The 12,108-nt window shown below is 38.5% G+C and overlaps 1 protein-coding gene across 1 annotated transcript in view; it reads right to left on the bottom strand.

Annotated features, from left to right (window-relative positions):
* PPP1R21 (protein phosphatase 1 regulatory subunit 21) overlaps positions 1–12,108 on the bottom strand; it is a 61,062-nt gene that overhangs the window by 29,533 nt on the left and 19,421 nt on the right. Inside the window, exons 8-12 of the mRNA XM_040623497.1 lie at positions 9,683–9,735; positions 9,045–9,194; positions 5,662–5,763; positions 5,484–5,572; positions 2,752–2,888 (exon numbers count right to left, since the gene is read on the bottom strand). Of these exons, the coding sequence (XP_040479431.1) occupies positions 2,752–2,888; positions 5,484–5,572; positions 5,662–5,763; positions 9,045–9,194; positions 9,683–9,735 (531 nt within the window). The remainder of the gene's footprint in view (positions 1–2,751; positions 2,889–5,483; positions 5,573–5,661; positions 5,764–9,044; positions 9,195–9,682; positions 9,736–12,108) is intronic.

The following is a 12,108-nucleotide window of genomic DNA, read 5'->3' on the forward strand; positions in this document are numbered from 1 at the left end:
AAAAAAAAAAAAAAAAAAGAAACAAAACAGGGAAAGAGCCCTGACAAAACCACTGTCACCCAGGGCGACTGTGTGCAAGGCCAAGGCTGAACCCCCAAGAAACACCACCAGGGTGCTTACTCTGAAAAACTACAAAATAAAATTAAAGACGGTCTACCTAGATGGAAAATACACCAGGTTCATGAACCAGAAAACTTAACATCATTAAGATGGCAATACTCCCACATTAGTTTCCCAGGGCTGCTGTAACAAAGTACCACAAAGGGGGTGGTTTAAAACAACAGAAGATAATTCTCTCCCAGTTCTGGAAGCCAAAAGTCTGAAGTCAGAGTGCAGACAGGGCCACACTTCCTCCAAAGGCTCCAGAGGAGAATAGTTCCTTGCCTCTCCCAGCTTCTGTTGCCCCCACACGTTTCTTGGCTTGTGGCAGGATTAACTCCAATCCTTGCCTCTATCTTCATATGGCCTCCCTGAGTCTCTCCTGTGACTCTGTCTCCAAATCTCTCCTTACAAGGATGGCAGTCATTGGGCTGATAAGGCTCCCCCTAAACTAGTAGAACCCACCTTATCTTGATTACATCTGCAGAGATCCTATTTCCAAATAAAGTTACATACATAGGTACCAGGGTGGAATTTCACATATTTCTTAGGGAGACATAATTCAACCTACAAAACTCCCCAAACTGATCTACAGATTCAATACAATCCCTATCAGAATCCCAGCTGACTTCTTTGTAGAACTAACCAGCCGATTCTAAAATTCATATGGAATTGTGAGAGTACAAGAACAGCCAAACAATCTTGAAAACGAAGAACAAAGTAGGAGAATTCTCACTTCCTGATCTCAATACTAACTACAAAGCAACAGTCATCAAGACAGTATAGTATTGGCACAGGATAGATACATAGATCACTGGAATAAATCTGAGAGTCTAGAAATAAATCCATACATCTATGATCAACTGATTCTTAATAAGGTGCCAAAGCCATTCAATAGGGAAAGAACAGTCTTTTCAATAAATGGTGCTGAGACAACTGGATAAACCCATACAAAAGAGGAAGTTGGACCCTTACCTCACACCAGATACAAAAATTAACTCAGAATGAATCACAGACCTAAACATAAGAGCTAAAACTATAAAATTCTTACAAGATAACATAGGGGATTATTTTTATGACCTCACATTTGACAACGGATTTTTAGATATGATACCAAAAGCAAGATCAATAAAATAAAGATAATTTGGACTTCATCAAAATAAAAAACTTTTGTGCTTCAATGGACACCATCAAAAAAGTGAAAAGGTAACTCACAAAATGAAAGAAAATATTGTCAATCATATATCCAAAAAGGGATTTGGTCTAGAATGTATAAAGAACACTTAAAACACAATAATAAAGAGACAACCCAATTGAAAAATAGAGAAAGGATCTGAATAAACCTATTTCCAAAAAAGATACACAAATGGCCAGTAAGGACATGAAAAGATGCTTGACATCATTAGACACCAGGGAAATACACATCAAAACTGCAATGAGATACCACTTCACAAAGTCAGATAATAACACTAGGATGGCTAAATCAAAAAGTCAGATAAGAACAAGTGCTGATGAGGATGTGGAGAAATCAGAACGCTCATACTCTGCTGGTGGGAACCACCCTGGAAAACAGTATGGCAGTTCTGCCAACAGTGAAACATAGTTACCATATGACCCAGCAATTCCACCCTTAGGTATACATACCCAAGAGAAATGAAGGCTATGCCCACTCAAACACTTTGTTCACAAATATCTATAGCATCATTATTCATAACAGCCAAAAGGTGGAAACAATACAAACTGTCCGTCAACTGATGGGTAAATAAAATGTGGTAGGATATATAATGGGATATTATTCTTCAATAAAAAGGAATGGATGAATCTTGAGAACATTATGCTGAGTGAAAGAAAGCAGACCACAAAAGACCACATATTATATGATTCCATTTATACAAGACGTTCAGAATAGGCAAATCTATAGACAGAAAGTCTATAGAGCTAAAACTATTAGTAGTTGCTTAGTGCCAGGGAGGGATGGAACAGGGGAATGAGGTGATAGCTAAAGTACAGGATTTCTTCTTAAGGTGATGAAAATATTTTAAAATGAGCTTTGATGTGTAATGGTGCACATATCTGTGAATATACTAAAAACCATTGAACATTATACTTTAAATGGGTAGATTATATGGTATATAAATTATATTACATTAAAGTTGTTACAAAAAAACAAATCACAGTACCAGAAAAAATCACAGCATTCTTAAAGCTGAGATCCATTCAATTATCTGAAGATACTCTCTTCAAATTAGACCAAAGGGAAACAAATGACATTTTTACTTCCAACCCTCCCTCCCCTACGCTCTTGTTGGAAAGTTGCTACAAATTCTTACGCTTTGCCCCTCTCCATTTAAAAAAGAGGATAGAGAGAAAGGGAATTAATATTTAACACATGTCTTCAATGCCTAATATTCTATCTTCTTAATTTAACTTAATAATCACTTTACCTCCATTTTATAAATGGGAAAACGGGTATAAAGACGTACAGTGATTTGTCCAAGATCATAAATGTGTAAGGGGCTGGAGGATTTCAATTCAAGTTTTTCTGACTCCAGATTTTATACTCGTCCTATTCAAACAAGCTAAACAACTCCCTTCTTCAGCTTCTTGTACTCTCAGTTCTTCAAGTTGAACATGAGCAACCAACAAACTTACTTGGCAAGGCAAGAAGAACGATGTAAGTCTGCAGCTTCTCAAACACAGCTGTCATCTTTTTCATGTCCTGAGACAGCTCTAGATTCCTGGCTCTCAATGCAGATGTGCAAAGAGAAGATTCACATTCTTCTTCTAAACTAGGAATGAGCAGATTTTTCAAAAGTGAGCATCCTAATGATTTTGAAATAGCTATAATAAATCATCGAAATTCTCAAACAACTATATCCAAAGGGAAACTTTCCAAGAAAAAAAAAATGATTTCATTTATAAGTTCCATATTCTAGACCACAATACATACACCTGTTTGCTACAAATAACTAATAGAGAACTAAATAGGAGGGGGGGAAAAAAGGTGCCCACTACCTTTCCATCCTAAGGGCAGCACAAAATTATTTCCCTTTAAAATACTTTGAGGGGAAAAAAAAAATTTGAGGAGCAGTGCCTGGCTGGCTCAGTCAGTAGAGCATGTGACTCTTGATCTCAGGGTCATGAGTTCAAGCCCCACACTGGGCACAGAGCTTACTTTAAAAAAGAGAAAGAGAAAAAAGAAAAAAATGCAATAAAAGCTATTTTTGAGAAGAAAGATATTTCATACACTGAATTCCTAAAGAAATCTTTTTAGTATATGTATTTGTAAAAGCCAAGCTGACTGAAACAAACAATCTATACACTCAAATCTAAAAATCAGTGGCTATCATTCATATAATACATTGTATCATTTTCAATTTTAAATGGTTACTTAGGACAACAATTATAAGGTTAAAAAAACATGTGGACTCTTAACAGTGTTTATTAAAAATATGCAAGTAATCGAGCAAAGAGGAGGAAAGGGATATCACTGTCATTCCTATGTTAATAATATAAAGCTAGGAAAGTTATTAACATAGGAATGACAGTCATATCCCTTTCCTCCTCTTTCTTTACTTTATAGCAGACAGCTTCATTCAATACTAAGCCATTTGCTACTAAAAAAACATATCATCTTGTCAATTAAAGTGGGTTTTTTTTAAAAAGATTTTATTTATTTTTTGAGAGAGAGAGAGCACAAGATAGGGGAGGGTCAGAGGGAGAAACAGAGCCCCTGTTGAGCAGGGAGCCTGATGCGGGACTCAATCCTGCGACTCCAGGATCATGACCTGAGCTGAAGGCGGTCACTTAACCGACTAAGCCACCCAGGAGCCCAATTAAAGTGGTTTTTAAACCAATGATGAAAAGTTACCTAAAAACATAAATACGTGATGAGATAGAGAACAAAACATTCCAAGATAGGAACCTAAGATCAAGAAAGGACTTATCCAAAGTTTCTAAAAATGCAACAGTGAAAGAATAAGGTAAAATAAAAATGCGTAACTGTTTCAAGTAGTAAATACCACCTTTGCAATGGCTCTCAAACAGATTCCTCTTTTTTTTTTTTTTAAAGATTTTATTTATTTATTCTACAGAGATAGAGACAGCCAGCGAGAGAGGGAACACAAGCAGGGGGAGTGGGAGAGGAAGAAGCAGGCTCATAGCGGAAGAGCCTGATGTGGGGCTCGATTCCATAACGCCGGGATCATGCCCTGAGCCGAAGGCAGACGCTTAACCGCTGTGCCACCCAGGCGCCCCATCTCAAACAGATTCCTCTTAAACATAAGCCAAATCAATAAGATATATTCAATTTATGTTATTTAAACTTCTAGAGTCAATTTTCAAAAAACTTTACATTGAACCATAACATGTAAGAAATCTGAATTAAACTATAATTCATAATTATTAATCTAAGTCCTAATTCTCTGATTCCTAAAACTCTGTCATATCCACAAATCATAAAATTTGGTTATTGAAATACCTTGTCAAGTTAGAATTAGGAAATAAAATGACTTTTAACACATACTAAACTTTTTAAATAGTGAAAGTTTACATTTTTGAAAAGGTAAGACCTACTACTTTAGTTTTATAAGGATTTATGAACCATAATTGTATATTTTCAATAACTGTAAGTTACTCATCTACATATTTTCTAAACCTTATCTTGCAATATATTATAATACATATATGTTCTTATTTCTCTTATGTTCCAGTTGTATTATTCTTTGATTTTTTTTTAAAAGGCTAAATCTTAGGATGAAAATTTAGATGAGTCAGGAGTCTTGGTATAGACCAAAAGTATCAAAACATACAAGCAATATTATCAAATTGCCAGTTATACAGATTATTTTCTCTTTCCCATCCAGAAATACTTAACAAAGAAATTTAAGGTTACCAAATGATATCTTCTATGAATGCTGGAGCAGATAAAGTTTTTAGTTTATAACTTAAATGAACCACCAATAATAAAAACAAGAAAATACCACTTCAAAGAAACCTAATGATTATAGATCCAATTGTAGAAGCTAATTACTATAACTCTCATCTAAACGTTTACAGCAAAAGAATAAAACTGGAAGATTTCTTTCAATAAATGTGTGATTCACAATCACTGAAAATACTGATTCACAGCATTATGTGGTTATAGCGGTAACCACACTACAGAACTACTCAAAAAACCCTAACTGATGCACTACAATTCAATTTTCTTAAGTATAAGTTTATGTTGCTCAAGCCATTATTTTCCTTTTTCACAGAAGTCCAAATCGATTGTGGTGCAGAAAAATCAGGCAGCTCACAAGGGGCACACGTCGTTATTTTAACTCCAGCACAGGTCAGGGGACACCCCACAATTTCCCAAGCTCCTTGGCCTCAAGGGGAAGTACCTTTTTAACTGATAAGGAAGAATCTTCCTAAGAAAACATATGTAAGAGGTTAAATGCTCTGAAAAAGTTTTCAATTTCACAGTTGTCTCCTGGAAAAGAAAAATAATTTCCTGTTAATAGTGTTATTTGACAAAGAGGAACTTCCATTTCCAAGAAGTAAAACATAGAAGAAAATTACCAGGACAGTCACAGTATCCTCAGTAATACTTTCAAATAAATGAAGCATTCCTTCCTCAAGAGGGCGGACGTAGGACGCATTTTCATGAAGGTATTGTGAGAACTACAGAGAAGGGAAAGAACTGTGAGTTACATCACTGGAAAATAACAAGTATCAACAGATTTGTAAATGGACTCGCTGAGTTATAAACCTAAATTCTTTTGGAAACTTTTTAAGTTTGGCTTTTACAAAACAGAGATGTTCACACTTCTAACAGTCCCAAATACAATCCCCAAGTCCCCATCTCATTCCAAAAGGAGGAACTTGAAGAGGGGTGACATCAGTAACAACCAGGCATGGGAGGACATACGGAGGGGACACTGCATTAAAACCCGCACCAACAGGCCTTCCCCAAACACCTGCTTCTCTAGAGAGGTCTCAGTTTAAAAAAGAAAGAAGGAAAAGAAAAAAAATAAAGGAGAGAAAGAAAGAAAGAAAAAGAAAATCAAAACTGTATGAAAGATTTTTATGTTATGTATGTCATTTTTAAAAAAACAGTCTATTGAAGACAGCTTCTTATTTTTACTGTGTACAATGTTCAGGGTTAACAAATTCCAGGCATATAAATATCCCCAAAATGAGGATGTAAAAAATGTTTATAACTGTCACCAATACCTTAGTATTTATAAAGAACTAATTCAGTGTGAAGAAAAAATTCAGAAAAAAAAATCTTACAGGCATTTAGACGATTTAGAAGCAAAGAGTTAATTTTCACTTATGAAATATCTCAATTAACAAAGTATTGTATAATGGCTCAAATTTTGATTTCTCAGTATAGAAATATAAGATCTCATTATGCAGAAATGTGATTCAACTGGCCATACTACAAATTATAGATATCTGGCCCTGGGCAACTCACTTGATCTCTCTCTGCTTAAATCATAAATGTCTACTTTATGATTCTAGGAACAAGTCTAAACACTCTGGTCATCTTTTAACAAGTGGTTTCTGAATCTCAGAATAATACAGACTTATTCAATAATAAGACTTATTAGAAAAACCACATAGAACCTTTCATAGGCCAAAGCACCAAAGGTAAAATATTGAGAAATACATGAATTCTTCAAAGTGATGGAAGTGTTTCAGCTAAGATTAACATATTTGATTCTCACTGTGTTGGCATAATGTGGCAACAAGCTAAAATAAAATTCCAAAAAGGGACAAAGAACCAGTATTGAGTAAAATATTTTTTTTTATATTATAGGAAGTATAAGAGAAAATATAACTTTTACATTAAAATGCTGCAGTACTGTTTTCCCTACCCAAGTCATCTGAAAGCTTTTTGCCCACAGTGAAATTAAAAAGCATTTCAAAGGCCCAAAGTTTAATTATTATGAACTTCAATAGATTCGTGGAGTCTGATCAAAACTGATGAAAATCAAGCACTTCCTGAGGGTTTCCTATGTGTAAGGTATAATGATAATAAGAACCAACCTTTATTGAGGGCTTACGACGTGCCAGCCACTATTCTTAGTACCTCACATGTATTACTACTTAATCCTCAAACATATATACCCGTGAGGTGTGTACTCTATCCTCCATTCTAAATACCAGGAAACTGAAACACAGAGAAGTTAAGTAAATTGCCCAAGGGGACACAGGAAGTGGCTGGACCCCAGTAGTGTGACTCCAGAGTATAGCTTTTGCTATACTACTAGGTACTTACAGGACACATGGACAGAAACCCTATTCAAACACTGCATGGTACGCAAAAACAAGCTGGGAAGAAGAATCAGCTAAGTAGGAAGAGTGGCAGATTCGTTTCAGAATGCCACATTATGGGACACTGAGAGCATACATTAACAAGATCCCTCAATTTCTTCCCTGTAGGAGCCAGCCTTCGAGATGGCCCCAATGATCCCTGCCTTGGCTGTTCTGAGCTTTGTGTAGTACCCTGGCACATTGTTTCAGGGCTGGTCTGTGTGACCAATACAAGATGGTGGCAGGGATGATATTAAATGCCCAGGCTAAGTCATCATAGGCATCATGGCTTCCACTTTGCTCTCTCTTGGCTCACTCGTTCTAGCGGAAGTTAACTGCTATGTCTTGAGGACACTCGAGCAGCCCTATGGAGAAGTGTACTCAATGAGAAACCAAGGCTTCCAGCCAACAGCCAGCACTAACGCACCCGCCGTGTGAGCAGATGCCCCACCCTAGTCAAGTCTTTAGATGAATACAGCCTCAGCTGACTCTTGACTGAAAGCTTATGAAAGATCATGAGCCAGAAGCCCCCCAGATACTCTTCTCCTGAATTCTTGACCACAGAAACTGTGTGAAATAATAAATGTCTGTTGTTTTAAACTACTAAGTTTTGGTGTAATCTATTACACGGCAATACAGAACTAATACACTATTTTTTTCTTTTCAGTTAAATGTGGTCTTGCAAGCTACTTTAAATCCTTTTTTAGAACTAGCTGGGGGAGAAAACAGGAAAGAAAGGAGCAAAATTTGCCAGGCCCCAAAAAAGCACATGGACTGAAGGGAATGACAGTCAACCCTCTTCTTATTCCTTATTTAAACTTCACATACCCTAAAAATGCCCCAAAGCTCAACCAGAGAAGCAGTTTCACTCCTACTCCATACCCCAGCAGGAAGGTCAACCATACCACACACATTTTTTTTTTTTTTTTGCTTTTAAACATACCCAGTGACGAAAGTTACACAGTGAGTACAAACAGGGAGAGAGAAAAATGCCAGCAAATTGACTTTTTCAACAATAAAATGGCACTTTTCATTATGTCACATGCTGGTCAAAAAAACTACAAAAGGCCCCTATTCTACATACAAATTGAGAGTCTGGGCCTTGGTCTGAGCCCAGGGGCCTTCCAGAGTCTGGAGCCATGTTTTTTTCTTTGCAACCTGACCTTTCAATCCTCTACTTCGAAGACTTCACACTCTTGCCAAAACAGTTTGCTCCCTGCTCCCTCCCCAGCCCCCACCAACTTCCTTATGCCTTCCTACTCCGGGCCTTTGCTCATGTCTTGCCCTCTTCTGGAGGAAAAAAAACCAATCCTATTTCTCTCCTCTTCTTCAAATCTTGCTCATTTTTCAAAACCCATTCAAATCCCCAAAGACTCTTTCCCAGACACTACCACCAACAGCAATCTCCCCTCCTTGAGGACCTCACATCCCTTACTGGCCTCACCACCCACACTTCCCCGGCATTTAATTTCTTAAGAATCTCCATGTTTGCCACATTTTATCTTAAGGTTAAAGACCGTGAATTCTATTTTTCTTCCACGTCCCCCATAGCACTTGGCTGATGCATAGTAGTGGTCTGAAAAGAAAGAACATGTCTTCCTACTTGTTCTGGGCAAAGAACACATACCCTGAGTTAAATTTACCTTCTGATTCAATGGAGATATAGTGTCAATGGCAGAATCAATAGGAAAAATCTGAATCCTCTGTTCTGTATAGGTGTGAAAGTTCAGAAGAGCCGTCACAAGATCTTGAACAAAAGCCAGGGCCTGCCCAGCAATGTCCCGCATCTTCAGCTTTTAAATGAAAAGTAGATAAAGTCAACTATCCAATTACTATTTTCAGGCAACTTCCACGTAAGTCTGCTTTTAGAGAAAACATTTAAATTCTAAGATAATTAATCCTGACTTTAAATTCATTTGCTCCCACTCAGATTTTAATATTCCCATCTAAGTAAATGAGAAAGCCAGCAGTTTTGGCAAACAGACCTCCTCCACTTAACCTAGACCGTGTAAGTGCGAGGCCCACCACCTAGAAGAAAGATATGGCTCACAAAGTAAGTGTACCCCGTAATTCAGTTCTAATGGTACCAGATGAAAGCAAGTCTGTATTACTTCTGAATCCAATAAATAGCAAGTGATGCAATTTTTTGAAAAATGTATGAGAAAGTAAAGCCAAAGTTAAACACAACGGTTTAGTGCACTAAACAGAGGCCCAAACAATAAATTCTTGTTTCTGAAAAGTTTGACATACACATCACGGAAAATAAAAACGTCATCATTACCTGATGTCTCCTATTGTGGAGGGGAACATTCAGAGCGTTATACTGACTATATTCTACAAAACAAAAATGGATGCACATTAAGTCATTTTACGTTACAGGAAAACAGCATAACTGAAAAATAATGAATGCTTTGTGGCAAAATCAGCTCTACATAAGAATTTTAAATGATCAAGGCCACAATCATAGTATAAGAGAATAATGGAATTTATATAGAATCAGTTGTTTCTCAGATAAAATAATACTTCTAATTTTTTTTTTTTTTAAGTAGGCTCCATGCCCAACATGGGGTTTGAACTCATGGCCCAGGCAAGAGTGGCATGCTCTACCCACTAAGCCAGCCAGGGGCCCCCCAATTTTTTTAACTTTAGGATAACCAAACCCTGAGTTTCTATTTCTAAGAAATCATTTCAAAAACTTAAGGCCTATCAAGATTACTTAGGAAGGCCCATGACGTTCTTGCCATGTTCAGTCATGCTCCCTTCTAAAATAGCCCTGCACACAGCTGCCATACCAATCATCCAAAAATACCACGGTTTTCATGACACTAGAATATTTGACAGTCCACTGCCTGCTACTGCTGATCCTAATGACTCAATCCTAACTTTTCTGGGTTGGCTTCCTTATTTTCTCACAGTCCTCCTCTCTATCCCAGACTCCGTACCCAACCTCTGATAGCTTCCCGACACCTGATCTCACACTTCAGTCCCCTCTACTAATCTCTGCACACCACTTCAGCCACTCAAACCTCCCCTCCTGGGTCCCCAGCAATATCTCCTTTTGGCCCCTCAGGGCCTAATCCACCAACCACCCCTCCTCCTCCCTATATCTTCAAAATTACCTTCAAAAAAAGCATTTGTTGCAGCTTTTTAAATTCTATCTCCACCGTGACTTCTTCCCCATTACTCTATCATACTGAATCATCTGCTGAGCTCCCATCCTTTCCCACCTGCTCAAAGAACAGCATGTCTCTGCCTGTTTTCTTAGCACCATCCACCTCTAACCCTCGTGCTGGCCACCTGCTGGCCACCTCTACCAGCATGGAACCACTCTCCTCAGAGTCACCAAAGCAGCTACCTTTACCGTCACCTCAGCCTCTCTGAGCTCCCCACAGCACTGCTAGAACTGCCCAGCACCACCAGGCTGAACACTCCCTTCCCCGGCTTCCACGGCACCTCATTGCCCCAGCTCCTCACCACCTCCATCACCTTAGCCCTTCTCCTTCCTGACCCCTGTGAGGGAGAACTCTCCAAGGACACTGCACGGGCCTCTCTGTACTTTGTACCCCTCATTCCCACCACTCTCAATGCCCATCCATCCCAATGGGGTGAACTCCAGTCTCTCCACGGTCTAGGCTTTTACTTAGAAATGCGTACAACAGAAAGACAGATATAAACTGATCTGTCAGAATATTAAACAATAAATTAGCCTCATCATCTTTCCCATAAACCTGCCCCTCGTCTGCCTCTCTGATTTCTGTCAATGGCACCACATCTTTTCCCCCACACTGCCTCCTCCAGCTCCCTTGCCTGCTTGCATCTATCTCCCTGACAACTCAGGCTCCAGCCTCCATAACAGCACATCAAGGACTAGCATCACAATAGTCTTGGTCCCCTTTCCCCATTCCAGGGCAGTCTACACCCTTGCCAGACTAACTCTGTGAGTGCACAGATTTCTTTGTGACACTTCCTGGATCAAAGGCTTCAATGCCCCCACCATCTTGTGAACTGAGTCCCAACTCCTTGGCCCATAACTCTAGGGTCTAGCTTCACCCACCCTTTCAGAACTTTCCTACCCCCACCCACTCTAGACTCCTGTCACATTTAGCTAATTACTGCTCCATAGACCATGACGCACCTTACGTCCCACATACCACACTCCACTTAATTCCCTGGTTCGTTTTCCTGCATCTCTGCCCAATAAAACCTACTCACATATGCAGGCCCAGCTCAAAGCACACCTCTTCCAGAAGACTTCCCCAAACAACTCCTCCAGCAATAATCTGTCCTTCCTCTGAAACCCCAAGAGTCTCTTTATTGAACAGGTTAGCTTATATTTTAGACATTTCCATACATTATCTCTCCCCTTCTGGACATAAATTCCCTTAGGGTAGAGATTTTTGCCTTAGGAATGTTTATATCCCTTGTGCTCCCCATCCATCTGGGCACTCAACAAATGATCTCTAAATTTTGCAGAACTAAAAGTAACTCACACTGACATGATAAGGATCTAAAGCAGGGTGACAACTAGTAGTGGAAAAGGAAAGATAAATCCAAAAGAGATCCAGAAGGAAATTATTAGAACCTGATGATTAATTGATAGAAGGATTAAAGGGAAAATGAAATGCCAAGATTTCAAGTCTAGTGGATCAAAGTATGCTAACGCTATTTACATTAATGTAGAAACTAGAAACAGGTGTTATTTTCAGA

This window comes from Ursus maritimus, unplaced genomic scaffold (genome assembly GCF_017311325.1).
Source record: "Ursus maritimus isolate PB19 unplaced genomic scaffold, ASM1731132v1 scaffold_6, whole genome shotgun sequence".
Lineage (NCBI taxonomy): Eukaryota > Metazoa > Chordata > Mammalia > Carnivora > Ursidae > Ursus > Ursus maritimus.